The sequence below is a fragment of the Dreissena polymorpha genome, chromosome 11 (assembly GCF_020536995.1).
Source record: "Dreissena polymorpha isolate Duluth1 chromosome 11, UMN_Dpol_1.0, whole genome shotgun sequence".
Lineage (NCBI taxonomy): Eukaryota > Metazoa > Mollusca > Bivalvia > Myida > Dreissenidae > Dreissena > Dreissena polymorpha.
Genome location: NC_068365.1, coordinates 27,985,376 through 28,003,868, shown reverse-complemented (window position 1 = coordinate 28,003,868; position 18,493 = coordinate 27,985,376). Strand labels below are relative to the sequence as shown.

General features: G+C 36.6%; 2 protein-coding genes across 6 annotated transcripts in view; one reads left to right on the top strand and one right to left on the bottom strand.

Moving 5' to 3' along the window:
• Positions 1-9,419, top strand: part of LOC127850813 (uncharacterized) — a 30,581-nt gene extending 21,162 nt beyond the window's left edge. For 2 of the 3 annotated variants that reach the window (XM_052384146.1, XM_052384147.1), the window contains exons 12-16: positions 127-402; positions 571-852; positions 1,253-1,345; positions 1,586-1,753; positions 2,286-9,419. In XM_052384146.1, the coding sequence (XP_052240106.1) occupies positions 127-402; positions 571-852; positions 1,253-1,345; positions 1,586-1,753; positions 2,286-2,749 (1,283 nt within the window). In that variant the 3' untranslated portion in view covers positions 2,750-9,419. The remainder of the gene's footprint in view (positions 1-126; positions 403-570; positions 853-1,252; positions 1,346-1,585; positions 1,754-2,285) is intronic. The other variant, XM_052384148.1, reaches the window with a different exon arrangement.
• LOC127850825 (zinc finger protein 239-like) overlaps positions 1-18,493 on the bottom strand; it is a 228,633-nt gene that overhangs the window by 167,440 nt on the left and 42,700 nt on the right. The window lies entirely within an intron of this gene.

The following is an 18,493-nucleotide window of genomic DNA, read 5'->3' as shown; positions in this document are numbered from 1 at the left end:
CCAGAGTGCATATTATTTATAATCAGTCTCTGTAAGTCTACATTTTAAGACTTAAATACTCATAGACATTTGAATGGCCTGAATCCTAAGTGAATTGGTGTTTATAGTATCGTGTTTATTCTTTAGAGCACGTCTTGTCTGCTGAGGATCTCCACCAGCGAAAAGAAATCATATTAGAAGAAATTGAGCCAAGAAAATTTCTAGACATGATTCGCAGAATGGAGGGAAGCGAAGCCATTCTTGATAAGGTGATGACCAATGATGTATCCCGACGAGAACGATGCGAAGAGTTCTTAAAATTCGTGCAGGATAAGCATGCTGAAGGACAGTTTCAAGAGGAACTGCAAAGACAAGATATGACACATTTGATCACTTTGCTCTCATCCAAGGCAACAAACATCAGTGAGTGTTGCTATTCAATTGAAGATTTTAATGTTTCTGTTTTTTACTGTTTCTGCTTATCTTCATTTTATAACGTAAGCAGATATAAAATTAATGCTACTAGCCATATACAATAATGTATTCCCAATTCAAAATACATCTCGGATTAAAAAATATTCATCGTTCCAGACTCGAGGAATGCTGCGAACTTTAGAGAGGCCCTGATTTCTACAATCGGTACAATATGTGAAAATATCGAACCACTTCGATTCAAGAAGTTTATGGTTCGACCACCGGAACTGAGCGAGGACAAATTTGAGAGCATATGTAGAAATAACACTAGGAAGAGTCGAGTATATGCATTGATTGAAGCAATTATCAAAGGACCTTCAATTTTGATCGACAGATTTATGGAGGGTTTAGACGCACTCGAATACCATGGGCTCTTACGACTAATTAAAGAAAACGCGGGTTGGTGTCATTTTACAAATATTGTATAATAAAATGTGTGTGTAATCCACGAATATATCTTTACTTAAAGCCCCATTAACACTAAAAAGAAAACGAATATTTCGTATAATATTTCGTTAAAAAAGAATTGCCATAAACGAATCAGTGTTCCTTATAGCAATGGCCAAAATTTCAGCCCTTTGACACACGAACAGAAAATTGGTACCTGAAAATGTGTTGACCACATCTGGCGTTGAAAGTTTGGCTATTGCCATAAGGAATACTGATTTTTGTATGGGTTAACTTTATTTTACTTACTATTTTACGAAATATTCGTTGATTTTGAGTTGTTATGGGGCTTTAATTGTCTGCAAGTGGTGCACGTCACAAATGTGTCAATTAGCTGTTGTGCTCTGTTTAGAGAAATACCGAGATTGTCCTCGACTAATGGGAAGACTCGAAGGCGAAGTATTTACGATCGGCGGCACGTTTCACATCAACTACAAGAACTGTGGTAAATACAAGAACTTTACTGATTTTTGTACTTATAACACACAAGCCTTTGCGTGATATGGGAACGCAATCTATCATTTTGTCTCTTGAAATCGTTACTATCTACAAAAGAGAAAAAAAAAGATTGTCCATCTGGTCCAGTTAACCTGCCATAAATTGTTTCAAATCTAGTTTTCAAATAAGTGCATGTATTTTTATTGCATGCAAGTCTTAAATTTTTGTTTCATTTTATTGATTCCAGATAGTGATCCCGAATCGCAACTTCAGGTGTACCTAAATCTCCAGAAAAAAATGTCTTGTCCAAAGATCGATACTGAATTTCTAGATGGCATTGAAGACCAACAAGGATGTAACGCTATTTTACGGGATGCAAGAATTTCTGAATGGATAAGAATGCAGCAGCAACAAGGTCAGCCTTTGCACTGTTCAGAGGGTATTTATGGATATATGATTTTTATGCAAAGAAACTTCCAAAAATATATATAAGGGCTAATTGTCATTTATTGTACCTTATGAAAAAATGAACACTCTATCCCCTTATTCAATGATGCATATATGATACGATTTACAGTGGTATTTGTGGCATTCCTAAGTATTATCAATCGTATAGTTAATAAGTATGTTGGTATTTAAACAGGTTCTTTCTTTGCAAAAACTCAAGATAAGATTGATTATTAAAACATTGGTTGAACACGTTTTTGAATGCTTCGTTGTAATAAATAGTCTTAATATAAATAATCTAAAGAACATAATGCAATTTAATTGATCATTAATTGGTTAATAATATAAGTAAACCATGTCGATTTGTTGAAGCAACTAGAAGCACATTCTGGTCTAACTGGTAACAGCTTTCCGGTATCAATATGAACAACCGGTAAATACTGGTATGTGTTCCAAAATAGAATGTTTCTGTATCTTATGTTTACATTTTCATATTTTAGGCAATGAATGTAACAGTAATCTTTCGACAGAACCAAGTGACATTTGCACGCCGTCCCAGCCAAATGTTCATGAACACTCAGAAAAGCAGTCAGAAGAGACAATGACGACAAGTTCCCATGCACCAACTATTACACCTAGGCTTAATAGTCCATATCCATCAGAATACGAGGACATAACGCCTCCAATTACGCCGAATTTTCAGCTAACTGTACCAAGCAGACCATATAAACGAAAAAGACTCAAATCTCTATCGGATGGAAGTAATTCGAACATGTCTTCTCCGTCATCGTCAAACAGCCGATCTCCAACCCCTGCTGCGACTAATTCAATGCAAAGTAGAACCAAAGTGTTTCAAACTGGTGAACAAAGGTACCCAAATAATCCGAACAAGCGTGAAGCTTTATGGGGTAATCTGTTACCAGTTATTATTAAGTATCAACTGGATCAAATGCATGACAGCTAATACACTGGTTATAATGTTCGTTTACGATTAGCAATATCATTTGACCGCATGTCAATTAAGATTTTAAGAATCGTTTTAGCTTCATTGAACAGAACACGTAAAATTTATTTTGTAACATGTTCAATTATCCTATTACCAGATGAAAATCGATTACCAGATGAAAATCGATAGTATAACAACAATCGTATAAACTTGAGCTTTATACTATCGCTATTTTTAAATCACACTCGGGGTTTTCCAAAATATTACGGAAGAAAAAAATCGTCAAAAAAATGAGATATTTGATAACTATTAATGGAACAAGGGAGGAAATAATAGGATAAATAAAATATAATGTGAGTTTTTTATAAAGATCAAGTTTATCATGCTCGCGCTACCATGGCTACCTTAGCCTCGCATGGTAAACTTGATCTTTATCCAAAACTCACATTATATTCTCTATTTATCTTATTAAATGTTCAAGTTATTTGGTTTGTATTATTGACGCTTGTGTTGTCGTTGCTTCTGTTTCTGTTATGAAACGGTGCAGGGCCTGTTACGGCCTACGGGCACCGGGGGTAGGGGGTGCGCTTATTGTACTGATTTGAATCACTCGACTGTATAAGCGCCAATTACGTCACTTGACATAAAGATAATTCCAGTCAACGGTCGTTTCTATAAAACATGATTTTGCATCGACTGTCCCAAGGCAGTGATCCCAGTTTAAGTTGTGATTAGAGCACTAGTTCTTCTATCAGTTTGATTACGTAGCGTTCGTCTGTGGATGTGTAGTCGTTTGTAATAAAGCGGGCTGCTTTGCATTGGAAATATGCGAGCTTTATTATGTATTTTGCCAGATAATGGTCCCATCTGATGAGAACATAGTCCATTTAGTATCTAACTAGGGATACGCATTCGGTTTTCTTGCAATCTTTGGTACGTTGTCTAAGGTTTCTTATAAGAACAGCCATGACGGAGTTTGCTGTATCATAATCTGCTACTTTAGTTACCGGTATGTCTGATGACAATTTTAAATCTCGCTGTGAACGAGGTCAAGGTTCGAATTTTCGCTGAACTGTTTTGAAATTTCACGCCATGGTGTATATAAGTGAGAGGATTTACAGTTAATACTCAGGAGTTAGCACTTTTTAGGTGTTTAACGGATTTAGCACGTGTCGGTCAATATTTCAATTTCCTGAAGTTTTTTAAAGATTAAGTGGTATCTTGTTGAGTACTGATTTTTTTCTACATAGAAGGCAATCATCTGCGAATAAACGGTCTTTGGACTTAATTGATGGTGGTAGCTGGTTGTTATGATACACGAAGGGGACGGTTACGAGCATTGTGCCCTGGGGTAGGCCATCATTTGTTTGGTTGCCCGGGTTGACTTAAGTTTGAACAAGGGTCGATACGGCCGATGCTTGTTGTTTTTCACAGTTTTCAGTACGACATTTGATATACCCGAGTTCAGACATCAGTAGGGAGTTTTGTTTTTGCACATGAGTTGGCTTTTTTTCTGAGCTTTTTGTAAAGATAGAGCTGTATAATTCGAAAACTATTTGAGCTTTATCTTTGCTTCAGGGTTAAAGTATTCATTTAAGTTACATGAGGGGATATGCCAACTCAGTCTTGGAGTTTGGAGTTAAAGTATTTCCAAAAATGGTTGATAACTTCATCGAAATCTTCTTGTTTAGTTGTGTTTACCTATTCCACCTCAGCTCACTTAAATTCTCGTTTACAAACGTTTTGGTGGTATTTTAAGGATGTCTATCTATTTGTCCTTTTTTAATCTTATATAATCTTGCTTTTTTCTTGATAAGTTTTATTCGTGCGTCTATTTAACCTTACTACTGTGTTTTTATTTTTAAATGTTGAGATGGAAAGTGTTTGTCCATCATATACTTGATGCTATTTTTCAGTATGTACAAGAGGTCTATAGCATGGTGATTTTTCATGAATATGAATTTTTCGGACAATTCCTCTCTTACTCTATTACCAACAGTCTAGTTCACTTTAGTGAATACACCAATTTGATTTTGCTTGTTGGATATTACACAGGGTTTTGATGTTGAAATATGTTACCGCCATTGAATGGTAACTAATTCCTGGGATGCTAGTGCATATCTAGGGTTGGTTTATTTGTGATGTTTCCACCTCGGTAGGGTTATGATTTTGTGGGGGTCCATGTTTGATTGAGATTTTATTTACTCTAGTTGCATGGTTGCATAAGGTGTGGTGGTGTTTACTTGCTTGTTTCTCAATTTATATTAATGCAGTAGAAGTCGCCCGCCAAGATGATGTGTTTTCTTTGCCCAGTTCTAGTTAGATTAGTCAACGAAGTATCTAGTTGCCTGTGAACAGCCATCTTTCAATGCGTCATTTAGAATAATAAAGAGAAAGATCCTTGTTTCCATTCAGTTTCAACATGTGTATTTTGCAGTTTGTTGCTAATCGAGTTTGTTCATCAACTAGGAGTTCTTGTTTGACTCCTACGAACACACCTGTTTTAGTTGAGCGATCATATCTGAATTTTTGTTTTACTTTAACATGATGTGATTGCATCCTTTAAATGCTTCATTCACTGCTTTGATCTCTATAAACAATGACTCAATAAAGTCAGGTGTTTGCAGTAAATGCGTGTCTATGTTCACGAATTCTTTTACAGTCTACAGTGAGAAGTCTGAGGTTCGTGTTTGCTGGAATGCTTCTAGATTATTATTGTATTTATATGACTTATTTATATAAGATGAACGTTATTGTCAATGTTTTTTTTTACTCTGTAAACCATACTTTCTCATTAAGGGATTTTTATTGTCATTCATAAAGATGCAACACAATTATACATTCTTCTGCTATGTTTGTTAAGATCGGTTGAAAATGACCTCAGTTGTTTTAACATTAAATGACTTTCATAGTTCCATTCTGTTACACAATGCAGAAACGTCCCAGGGATTCACATCAATTTTAATTGTAGCAAATTTGCAAAACAACTTCATAATATGTTATATGTATTTAATATTTTTTTATTTGTAATGTTGATGTGTTAAAATTATTGTTATTCTATATGAGATGTGTTACGGAAATAAAAACTTTTTTTCTTTTTTTTAATGAACACAAATTGTTTCCCATTTTAATAAAGCGGTTTAAAAATAGATATCTGCAAAATCTCAATGGAACCTTTCTAATATTAAGTAAAGCAGTTAATACATTGAGAAAATGTACAAATAAGCGTCTAACAAATAATCCAAAACTCAACAAGAGATACCTATAAAAAAATGTTTAGGTCACAAAAAAATAGGGTTGGTCGGGTAAGTAAAATCAAACACAATATTTCACAACTTATTATTCTTCTCAAGTGTAAATGGCATTGAATGTACTTATTCCCAATGATCAATTAAATTATCAATTTAATCTTAATAGGCTAATTAAATTCACTGTAGTTGAAATCAGAAATGTATATTTAATATATCCAAGTTTAGACATTTGAAATAAATTTGAAACAAAAATGGAGATGTAAACTTCATATCCTTCAGTGATATGGCCCATAATCTTGAATATAAAACTGTGTATTGTACATTTTTATTGTATTGTTATATTTATTTTTGTAGTTATTTACATGATTGACATTAACTAGTATTGTAGAAATTATTTTATTGATAAAACTGCGTATTATACATTTTTTTTTCTAAAGTCATTAACATGATTAACATTTCCTAGTACTGTAAAAATTATTGTTTTAATTCTATGATTTATAATTTTAAACTGTTCACCGTTAGAAAGCTTTTTATTTTTAGTTTAAACCTTTTTATTTTCGCTCGATTGCATTTTAAGTACTTACTACTTATTTGAAACGCTCACCCGTCCGTTTCCTGGTGTCTTTGGGGGAGATCTAAAGAACGCCTCCACAGTGGGGATCGAACCCGTGACCTCTGGGTCGCTAGGCAGACACCATATCCATTTCACAATGGCGACATTTAGACAGTAGTACCAGTATTATTTGACATCTTCAATATTTATTTTAAAATTGTATGAAACATTTCAAATTGTTTGATTATGTAGAGGCGTAACCTTATGTTAGTGTAGGAAAATATAGGATTACTGAACCATGTACCCATATCATATATGAATACATTTTTGCAATAGTTTAGTTTTTATTCACTGGTGTTGCCAGTTCTTAATTTTTGGTATTTTACTTGATCCAATGTTAGAAAACCTGAACAATTAAAGCTAACAAGAAATTGTATTGTATAAGATACCATAGATTTATGTACTTGATGACCTCTATCATAATGCATTTTTATTAGCTCACCTGAGCACAAAGTGCTCATGGTGAGCTAGTGTGATCGCTTTTTGTCCGTCGTCCGTCGTCAAAATTTACCTTGTGAACATGCTAGAGCCCACGTTTATTGTCCAATCTTCATGAAAAAACTTGGTCAGAACATGTTTCCCAATGATATCTTGGACGAGTTCGAAAATGGTTCCGGTTGGTTGAAAAACATGACCACCAGGGGGCATGGCAGTTTTCCTTATATGACTAAAGTAAAACCTTGTGAACACTCTAGAGGCCACATTTCTTGTTCAATCTTCATGAAACTAGGTCAGAACATGTGTCCCAATAATATCTTGAGTACGAAAATGGTTGCGGTTGGTTGAAAAACATGGCTACCAGGGGGCGTGGCAGTTTTCCTTATATGGCTATTATAAAACCTTGTGAACATGCTAGAGGCCACATTGATTGTCCAATCTTCATGAAACTTGGTCAGAACATGTGTCCTAATAATAACTTGGACAAGTTCGAAAATGGTTCTGGTTGGTTGAAAAACATGGCTTCGAGGGGGGCGTGGCACTTTTCCTTATATGGCTATAGTAAAAGCTTGTTAACACTCTAGGAGTCACATTTTTTGTCCAATCTTCATGAAACTTGGTCAGAACATTTGTCCCAATTAAATCTTGGCAGAGTTACAAAATGGTTCCGGTCCGTTGAAAAACAAGGCCGCCAGTGAGGCGGGTCAGTTTTCCTTAAATGCCTATAGTAAAACCTTGTTAACTCTCTAGAAGTCATATTTTAATCCAATCATCATGAAACTTCGTCATAACATTTTTTCTACATATATCTCGGCTGAGTTTGAAAATGGTTCCGGTCCGTAAAAAAACATGGCCGCCATGGGCGGGGCAGTTTTTCTAATACGGCAATAGTAGCTACAGTAAAACCTTTTTTTACACTGTAGAAGTCACAATTTTATTCCAATCTTCACGAAACTTAGTAGGAACATTAGTTCTAAGGATATCTTGGCTAAGTTCGAAAATTGTTGCGGTTCGATAAACAACATGGTCACCAGGGGGCGGGCAGTTTTCCTTATATGGATATAGATCTAGTAGCTATAGTAAAACATTGTTAACACTGTAGAAGTCACATTTTTAGTCCAATCTTCATGAAACTTGGTAGGAACATTTGTTCTAAGGATATCTTGGCTGAGTTTGAAAATGGTTGCGGTCCGGTGAAAAACATGGCCATCAGGGGGCGGGGCAGTTTTCCTTATATGGCTATAGTAAAACCTTGTTAACACTCAAGTTTTACGTAAATACTACTCAGGTGAGCGACCAGGGCCACCATGGCCCTCTTGTTAATGTTTATTATCACAGCAAATGACAAAACATGTAGTAGCTGCATCACCCTTCATTGGGTGGGTGAATATTTGGAAGGTTTTAGGTTGGCTTTGTAACTTTTTAATGTCTGGAGGAATTGTAATACATTTAGAACATCTGATGTTTATTTTTCGCTAGACGATGTGAAAATTCACAAGCTCCTTGTGAAAGGTCAAAGTCACAATTCAATCTCAAAAATCATGATTTTTTGTTAAAGCTCTATGACATTGTATTGATTAGAAGTTTTTTAACAATATTTGATTATTATTCCCCATGAACAGACAATGTGTTGTGTACAACCCTGCACTTAAAAGTTGTCAAGGATTTTTATCTTTATTTATTATTTTATTGATCTTATATATCCCCCTGAAAAGCAAATAATTTGGGGGAAGCCTTGTTTATTGCAAGAAAGTAAGAGTAATTTGATTTTAATTTTTGTATCCCCTGGACCTATTTTTGTACATATAACAAGAAAACAAACATGCAGTGAGATGTAAACCCACCTTGGATCTGTTTCTTAGTATAAAAACAGTTACAAGATTCTTATAAAAAAAGTTAAAGATTTTCTGAACAGCTTTATATCTGTATTCTTAAAGGTGAGAATATTCTTCCAACAAGTACAATGCTATTCATATTTAATGTATTCAATGCATATCAGATATGTATGAATGCGATACTGGAACAATATAACATTTATTAAAGCTCGACAAAATTGACATGGCACTCGTGCATTTAATAACAGCATAACTTGTATTCTTGGATCATTGGCTATATTTGCATTCGGTTTTGTTTGTGCACGTTTGCATGATTATAACAAGGCCATAACAGTTTACTTTGTGAAGAATGTTTCAATCGATTTAAATTGCTTCCAAAACGGAAATAAATGATTTCATCGTAACGGTAGTTTAATATATCAATGCATAAAGGTCAGTGACAGATTAATATTAGCAAGCTTTATCAAGAAATATCCTGAACTTTTATATTATATGCATGAATATTTTGTAATCTTTATAATCAAAGCGTATTAATAAAAAATAATTATGAATGGGTCTTTGGTTATAATTTGTACCAAAATCAAAATATAAACACCAGCTTTCTTATGCAAAGATGTTCCCAATGCTCCTCGAACGGACTTTGGTGTCTTTGAGAAGGGCAGATATATTATAAAGACAACACAACTCTAGAACTGTATGACCAACTATGATGATAAAAATGAATGCCCTTGACCTGGCAAAATATATCTTGGAAAAGAATCTTTGAAAATTTGAAAACAATCTTTAAATTAAGTGTCATGAAACACTAGCAATTAGTGAACAAGAAAAGAAAATGGAATTGATAGACAGCGCAGAACGTTTGACATATACTTTTCACATGATTTGTGGGGGCAATATAAAAATCATATATATATATTTAAGTGTTAATTCCATATAATACTCATTTATAACATAAGCATTATCTGTGACTGCCTCTTGGTTTCTTCATATATATGCACAGCCTGAATTTGACTTCGCAGTGGAAAACTTCGATTAGTGCTAGCTTTGCATCATAAGAAATGGCCTTAATAGTCTCAGAGTCATGGCCTATGATTTGCCTCTGAAAATAACAATAAAAAAACATTATTAATATTAAAAAAACGTCTTAGAATGCCTTTAATTAATTCAAAGTTTATAAAATTATCTCAACATAATCAATGTTATAAAATGTACATAATAATACATACAAAGCATTTTAGAATAAATACTATCCCCATCCTTCAATAACTCTATTTACAGCATTATTTTTGTTTAAAACCAATGCTGACCAAACATAGACTTTATCACAATAGTGACAAAGAACACACCCCGAAATTGTTTATTGGTTTATGCTCCATATGATGTTACAGAATGTCTAACTTGAAAAAGGGGCATTGCTGTTATAATTTTTAATGTAGGATATCAAAGGGTACATGCACAACTTATCATAAGGAAGAATGCCTGCAAATAATTGCAGCAACTTAAATTCAGACCTATTTAATAATCATTTAGCAAACACTCCTTTATATGTACATGCGGAAACGAGGTTGAAAATGTTGAGCATTACTTTTTTCGATGTTCTACTTAAACCCTGCGCTACGACCATTTCATCCCCTTAATTGTGAACTGCTCCTTTTTGGGAAGCCCTTATTAAATAATGAAACAACACATTTATTTTTAACGAAGTTCAAAGATATATTAATGCGACACAACGATTTTTAATTAGCTTACTATATTATTATGTTTGACAAGACTTTTTACTTTCCTTATTACTTACGTTATTTTTATCATTATACATAATATTTACCATTATATCATTATTATTATTATTATTACTTATTACTTATACTTTTACTTATAAGTTATTATTATAATAATGGTAGTGGTGATAATCATAATAATAAAATAACTATAATTATTGTTATTATCACTATAATACTATAAACTAGAATAATCATATCCCTAATTAATTCATTATATTTATTGCGTTTTGTGTTTTGTTCTCTCTGTGGATGCTGTAAAGGACATAATTTAATTTGTGTATATTTTTCACCATTATAATAAGTTAAACTTTCCCATGGGAAAGACCCCCGATAATGTTGTAGAACTTAAGGTCTCAACCTTTTTCTATTATGTATTTTTGGACAATATGTATCAATTTGTATAAATGCCATAAATATGTTTAAAGTTAAAGGTATGGCTATCCTCTGGGTGGATCTGACAAAGGACATGTCTTGGCAGCCTTACATCCAGAGTATAACAAGAAAAGAAAACAGTACACTTGGATTCCTCCACAGGAATCTAAGGATACGCAACGAGAATGTTTAAAGTGCCGCCTACTTTTCCCTTGTTCGCCCACATTTGGAATAGTGTAGCACGGTTTGGAATCCATATCAGAAGGGCCAGATTTACAACCTGGAGATGATCCAGAGAATGTCAACCAGGTATGTGACGAACCGCTACCATAACACCAGCAAAATCACATTAAAGAAGAGACTCGTGAACGCTGTAGATGCATCATCTACTGCCCAATAATCATAAAACCTGCTTAGAACATGTTTCTCACTTTGAAACTTGGTCATGTGTGGCACAAAGTAGGTTACTAGGTCAAATTAAAGAAAAAGCTTGTTGGCGCTCTAGAAGCCACATTTATTGCCAAGTCTTCACAATACTTTTATCAGAATGTTCCCAATTATATCTCAAGCAAGTTGGTAATTGGGTCATGTGGTGTAAAAAGTTAGCTCTCCATGTCAAAAGAAAAAGCCTATGAACACTCTTAAGACCAAACTCATTTACAAATAGTCATGCAGTTCGGTCTGAACCTTTGTTCTTATGATTTCTGTGCCGGGAATGATAATTAACGTCCACCGAAGAACCAGGCTGTCATGAGACGGGCAGTTTGTCTCATCTGACTGTAGTGAAACCACCAGAGCTAACAAAGATTTAAATAATGCAAACTTTAAAAATTATTTTATATGAAACCGCAATGTGACGTTAAATATTTAGTGCGTAACATCGTCAAGTGGGTGTTGTATCTTGACAAAATAACCCATATTAGAATAGCATTGAGGCTTATGAACATGCCTGGGAAACAGGAAGTGAAATGATCACTCAGGAGACACTCTTGTAGAACTGTTAATTTTAAGTTTTTTATTAGGGACTTTTAATTAAATCGAACGCATTACCTCCAAATCTAAGGCACAGCAAGGGGAACAAAAACAACACATGGCACGGTTATACATTAAAATCTTTTTGTGACATCTTGTAGGAAATTATCAAGTTAGCATATATGAAACCACTTGTTTGATTGCGTTTTATCAACAATATTTACATGCAATGGTTCTACGGCCAGGAAAACCTCGACGCCTCTCGCAAAACACGCCATCAACTTTCACACAAAAAATCAAATTCACTACCGACATAACCAAACATCGATTTCTCGATCCTGTCTCGCACATATAGGGGGACAAATTTGTGACTGATATCTATTCTTACCAAAAGAAAAGTACCTAGTTTATACTACCTGCCACCACCTACACTGCTGCGACAACATTCCATTGGCTCTTTATATAAGACAGATATGCATCCTTAAAAGTGACTGAGCTGCGAACACAATATCTATTTTAATAGCTTTAATTTAAACATATTTATATTAGATCGATTGCATAGAAAGCATAAGGCTTATTGAAAACGCTCTCAGGTTCGTTTCCTGGTTAGAACCAGTACTTGGTGTCTTTGAGGGAGAACTTAATAAAGCTCCCTCAGAGGAACTAGGCGGACAAGATATCAACTAAGTCACAGCGACCTTATGAATACGTTTGCATGAAACCATAGCAAACAAGTACCACATGCTATAGCATCGAATAGAGAGAAATTACTCGTAATTAGCCACTCATTGTTTAAGATTGAGGTATCAAGCAAACTTCAAAGAGTAGTCTTTGAACCTTACAGAACAAACGCCCCATGTAACACTGCTCGTCGTCAAACGTGCAAGAGGATGCAACCAACAATCAAAGTACTGACAGTACTGGTGTGACAATGCTTTTGAAGAGGATGGATATAAAAGTATTAATTTAAGTGTATCTACATCACCACAATTGTATGTGGGTACGAAAATTTGTGTACGAAAAAATGTGGGTACGAATTTTTTGTGTACAAAATAAAATTATGTCAAACAAATTGGGTAAGATAAAAAATTGGAAACGAAAAAAAATTTGGGTACGAAAAAAAATGGGTACGAAAAGTTTTGGGTACGAAAAAAGGCATTATCCCCTCTTTTGGTCCGCGGACCAATCTATCTTTGATGCTTCTTTGGTAACTGGTATATTGATTTTTCTCTAGCGTAAGAATATAATATTTTCTCTGTCCTATTTTCGTTTGCGTATGAATACAGTATTATAGTTATTACGATAGTAGATTCTGTTTCATCATTTTCTTCAGAAATGCTGTTGATTCCGTAAGTGAACATATTTTTGAGAAAAAAGTTGTATTCTAATATACTCCCGTTATTTGGTCCGGGTGAAATAAAAAATATTAGCATTTCATTGTGTATTATATAAGCGGATCAAATAATCAGAATATATTATAGAGGTGCAGACTCCTTTGGTCCGGACCAAATAACGGGAGTATATATATAGCGGGCGCGATGCTTTTACATCCAACATTTATTCATCATGCAAGGAGTGGAACTTTCCGGAAAAGGGGTTTCTTTGGGGGTAATATTTTTTTTAACTGGGGCTTGGTATTTGGGGGGGGAATGCCTTAATGATTTAAAAATAAATTATTAACATTTTCAAATATTATGAATTGGCGGACCAAATAACGGGAGTATATATAGAGGCGCAGAACTGTTTTGGTCATGACCAAATAACCTGAATAAATATATAGCGAGCGCGATGCTTTTACATCCAACATTTACCGGTATTCATCATGCAAGGAGAGGAACTTACCGGAAAGAGGGTTTCTTTGGGAGGTCATATTTGTTTAAAACTTGGGCTTGGTATTTTTTGGGGAAGTGTCTTAAAGATTTCAAAATGAAAAAATAGCAGTTTCAAGTATTTTGAATGAGCGGACAAAATTACGGGAGTATATAGAGAGGCGCAGAACTCTTTTGGTCCGGACCAAATAACGGGATTATATATATAGCGAGCGCGATGCTTTTACATCCAACATTTATTCATCATGCAAGGAGAGGAACTTTCCGGAAAGAGGGTTTCTTTTGGGGTACATATTTTATCAAACTGGGGCTTGGTATTTTTGGGGGGAAGTGTCTTAAAGATTTTAAAATGAAATAATAGCAGTTTCAAGTATTTTGAATGAACGGACCAAATAATGGGAATATATATAGAGACGCAGAACTCTTTTGGTCCGGACCAAATAACGGAAGTATATATAAAGAGAGAGCGCGATGTTTTAGATCGAACATTTGTTCATCATGCAAATAGAGGAACGTTCCGGAAAGAAGGTTTCTTTGGGGGTCATATTTTATAAACTGGGGCTTGGTATTTTTGGGGGGAAGTGTCTTAAAGATTTTAAAATGAAATTATTAACATTTTAAAGTATAATGAATGGTCGGACCAAATAACGGGAGTATATATAGAGGCGCAGACCTCTTTTGTTCCGGACCAAATAACGGGAGTAAATATATATAGATCGAACATTTGTAAATCATGCAAGGAGAGGAACTTTCCGGAAAGAGGGTTTCATTGGGGGGTCATTTTTTTTTAAACTGGGGCTTAATATTTTGGGGGGTAAGTGTCTTAAAGATTTTAAAATAAAAATATTAACATTTTCAAGTATTATGAATGGGCGGACCAAATAACGGTAGTATATATAGTGTCGTAAAGATTTTAAAATGAAATAATATCCATTTCAAGTATTTTGAATGAGCGGACCAAATAACCAGAGTATATATAGAGACGCAGAACTCCTTTGTTCCGCTTGCTGCAGAATTACCAGAAGCGCGGACCAAACAATTGGAGACTTGCATGGGCTAATGAGCTTCGACAGGGCACGCAGAAAATACACCACACTGCGTTTTGGAGGTAAACCGCAGTTCACAGTTAAGATGTTTTCGGTCAAGGTTTAATAGGGTTTTACTTTTAGATAAGATCATATTATTTTCACTGACATGCAGTTGTATTTGAGATGGAAACACGACAACATCGGCGGGAGGTAAATAAAAAATGGAATTAATTGGATAGGCAAATAAGGTAAGTTTATTTCAAATAATTACGGAATAAACTGAAGTATTTTTAGAAACAGACTATAGATCATGTCTACTTTTTTCCTAGTTTCCGGAAACAGACAGAATAAGCCGAAGTTGATATTTATTTACATCCGGACTACTTTCTTCTAAATAAGAACGTGGTCTATTTGTCTTGTCAGGCGATGTCATCGGACAGAACCACCTTATCCGGTTTGCCAGTAGGATGTCGAGATAGGCAATCCGTTGCTTGGTTTTGACGCCAGGAATATAAACCATCTTAAAACTGTAACAGAGTGTTTTTTCTTTTAGGTTTCGAAGGCGCGTGTTGGAAATATCCTCAACTGTTCTGTCACCAAGAATTTTCAACAAAGGTTTGTGATCAACAGCGACCATCTGTTGACTGCAACCAAGAACAAAGAATTTCGCCTTGTCTAATGCATCAGCCACAGCAAACGCTTCTCCTTCAATCGGGGAAAACCTGGATTCTGCAGAATGCGTGAAACGACTCCCGACAAGAGTGACCTTCCAACCATCTTTGCAGCAGAAAGGAGTTGAAGATGCACACAAACAGTGCTTCTGTAGCAACCAAAATCCAAGTCCATTCTTAGACCAGTCTGTCGCTAAACAAGTAAGTTTGTTTGTTATTCTCACACCCATTTATATTTCGTCAGCTATGACCCGTTTTGACTCATCAAATGCCTTCTGCAGTTCAGCAGACCAGTCAAACACATGTTCAGTAGCTGACGGAACGGCAGCATTTTGTCCGCCATGCTGAAGGCGTATACGACATGGTTAACAAGACAAAACCATGAACGTATGTCTGTTATGTTGCGCGGTGTGTGGAAGTCTAGGCTAGCTTGAAGGAAATTTTTGTATGGCCTTACGGTGTCTGGCGTAATCTCAAATCCAGCGAATTTGACGGTGTCCTCAGCGAATGTGAATTTTTTGGGGTTCAATGTGATGCCATTTCTGCCACATATGTCAAGCAGCTTAGCAGCTTGGAAAAAACTCTCCTCTATTGAGTCAGACTAAAGGAGGACATCATCTATGCATTTTGTTTTGTTTGGGATATCGGAGACTAGCTCGTCATATCGGCGAGTATAACCATCACCAGAGGCCACGTATCCCTTTGGAGCTGTTTTGTATCGATAGCGCCCCCACGGCGTGATGAGCGTAGTAAGATGGCGATCTTCTTCGCGTATAGGGACACTATGGTACCCGTTCTAGGCCGTTTGGGATTGATCGAGCCTGGTGAAATGGCGACGGCGTGTGATGAGTTCCGCGGGTGGCATGGGCATTCAACGCTCGGAAGTCAACTGTTCTGCGAGGTTCACCATTCTTTTTCGCACAGACAACCATTATGTCACACCATGTTACAGGTTCGCCAACGGGTACCGGCTCGATAACTCCAAGACGTACGTCTTGGTTTAGGCCAGATTTGACCGACTCTCGCCAGTGGATGGGGACAGGAATCGGTGTGTGGTGGGCAACAGGTTCCGCTGTATGGTCAACCATAAGCTTCATCGGGGGGGGGGGTGTCCATCAATAGAAGAGGTTGATGCTCTCATTTGTTGAAGGTGCTAGATTTATAATATTTGAGCAGGAAAGCTTTCAAGTGTGGCAGATTATCTTGAGTTGCGGGGTATGGGAGCGATGTGTGTGGGATTAGGGGTAGCCGGCGTCGGGGATATTCGCAAGTTGACAGGGATTCCTTAGTGTGGTTACCGCAGGATAGGGCATCAATTGCATGATCACCAATGACAGGGAATATTTCATGGATGATGCCGAGGGCTACACAGGCTTAACGACTGAGGAAGTCTGTCGGCAGCATCGGTGATGTATGTCATTTGCATAGTTTTCATAGTTTCGCCTGCTTCATTGGTTGCACTGAGGCGCAGTACTGTAGCACCCATGATATTGATTCCCACATTAGTAGCTGTGTGCATCCGAATGGTTACTGGAATAAGGTCTGACTCACGAAGCCCTAGCCAGTGTATCACCTTCAGACTGGCAAGACAGCTCTGACATCCGGTGTCGGCCATGGCAGAGATCGTGGCTGAAATAGAGCGGTCATGTTTCAAGGTAAACCCAAGTGCTTTATATAAAATAGGTGAGACTTTAACAGTAACATTAACGAATGGCTGCGTTTTTTATCTTTATTTGACCCATGTGTCACTGAGTTTATCGTACACGTGGTGATAAATGCATAGTGATCGTTCAATGCCAGATTTATCTAGCGAATATGAATTATCAATAATGCACATGTTATCAACAGCACATAAAGCATCAAATATAGCACTGTTAGACATGTGACTAGCTTTATTAGGCCTGTCTTGACTGCGGCACACGCTTTCAAAGTGGTGCTCACGATTGCAATGCTTGCATGTCTGTCCATATGCCGTGCATTCTTGCCGACGAATTCGCGCTGGAGCATCCCGGCCGTGACCCTTCTTGCCGCAATAGCCACATAGTTCTAGAAGCTTGTTATGTGATTGGGTGTAGGAAGCGGATTTAGTCCTGTAGGAACTGCTTGCTGCATCCACCGCGTGAGAGTCCACGAGTCTGGTGGCGGAACGTTTGCCAGCCTCCAGGGCCTCTACGAACTTTAACACTTCCTCCAGGGTCATCTCCTGATTGTTGTCACCCAGCAAGTCCAGTTGGATTTCAGGATCAGCAATACCTCTTGTCAGAATATCGCGAAGGATTGCATCGGTATAATTGACATTGTTAGCGCATGATGGACATGGTATTGTGAATTTGCATACACTTGCTTGTCCTCTTATAAGGACACCAAAGCTGCGAACAGTTATTTAACACGATCTTGTCGCATGTTGTGCAAGGCTACTCTGGCCACCATGGTGCTTTCCTCCCGAACTGCCAGCGTTTTGAAAACTGCTAAGACCTCTGCCTCGGATTTTTCAGATGAGCGTTGGAGGTCCCGGCGTAGGGGCTCAGCATAACCTTCAAGTAGCTGGATTACTTTAGGGCGCCCTACTAATTTAGTTGCATGGGCGAAGTCGTTCCACCTTGCCCGCTGAAGTAATGGTAGATCGTTTGAACCTCTCCACTTTGGCTTCAGCACTCGGTGCGTGGATCATTGAATGTGCTGTTATAAGTGCTGACACTATGGAGGCCTCTGCGTGTTCTGCATCCGGGGATCGGGCATTGTACTTTGAGCATGTTGGTTGATGCTGTAGATCACGGTGTTTATAAATAAGAACGTGGTCTATTTGTCTTGTTTATTAAACATCGACAATGTACACCGTCTGAAAATAAAACGAATTACATTGAATACTTGTTCTGAAAGTACAGTAGTCATAAAGAGTACACCATACATGCGTATGAAAGAATAATTAAGGACTGTTCCCCATTTAAAGTCAAGACATAGAATAATCGTAT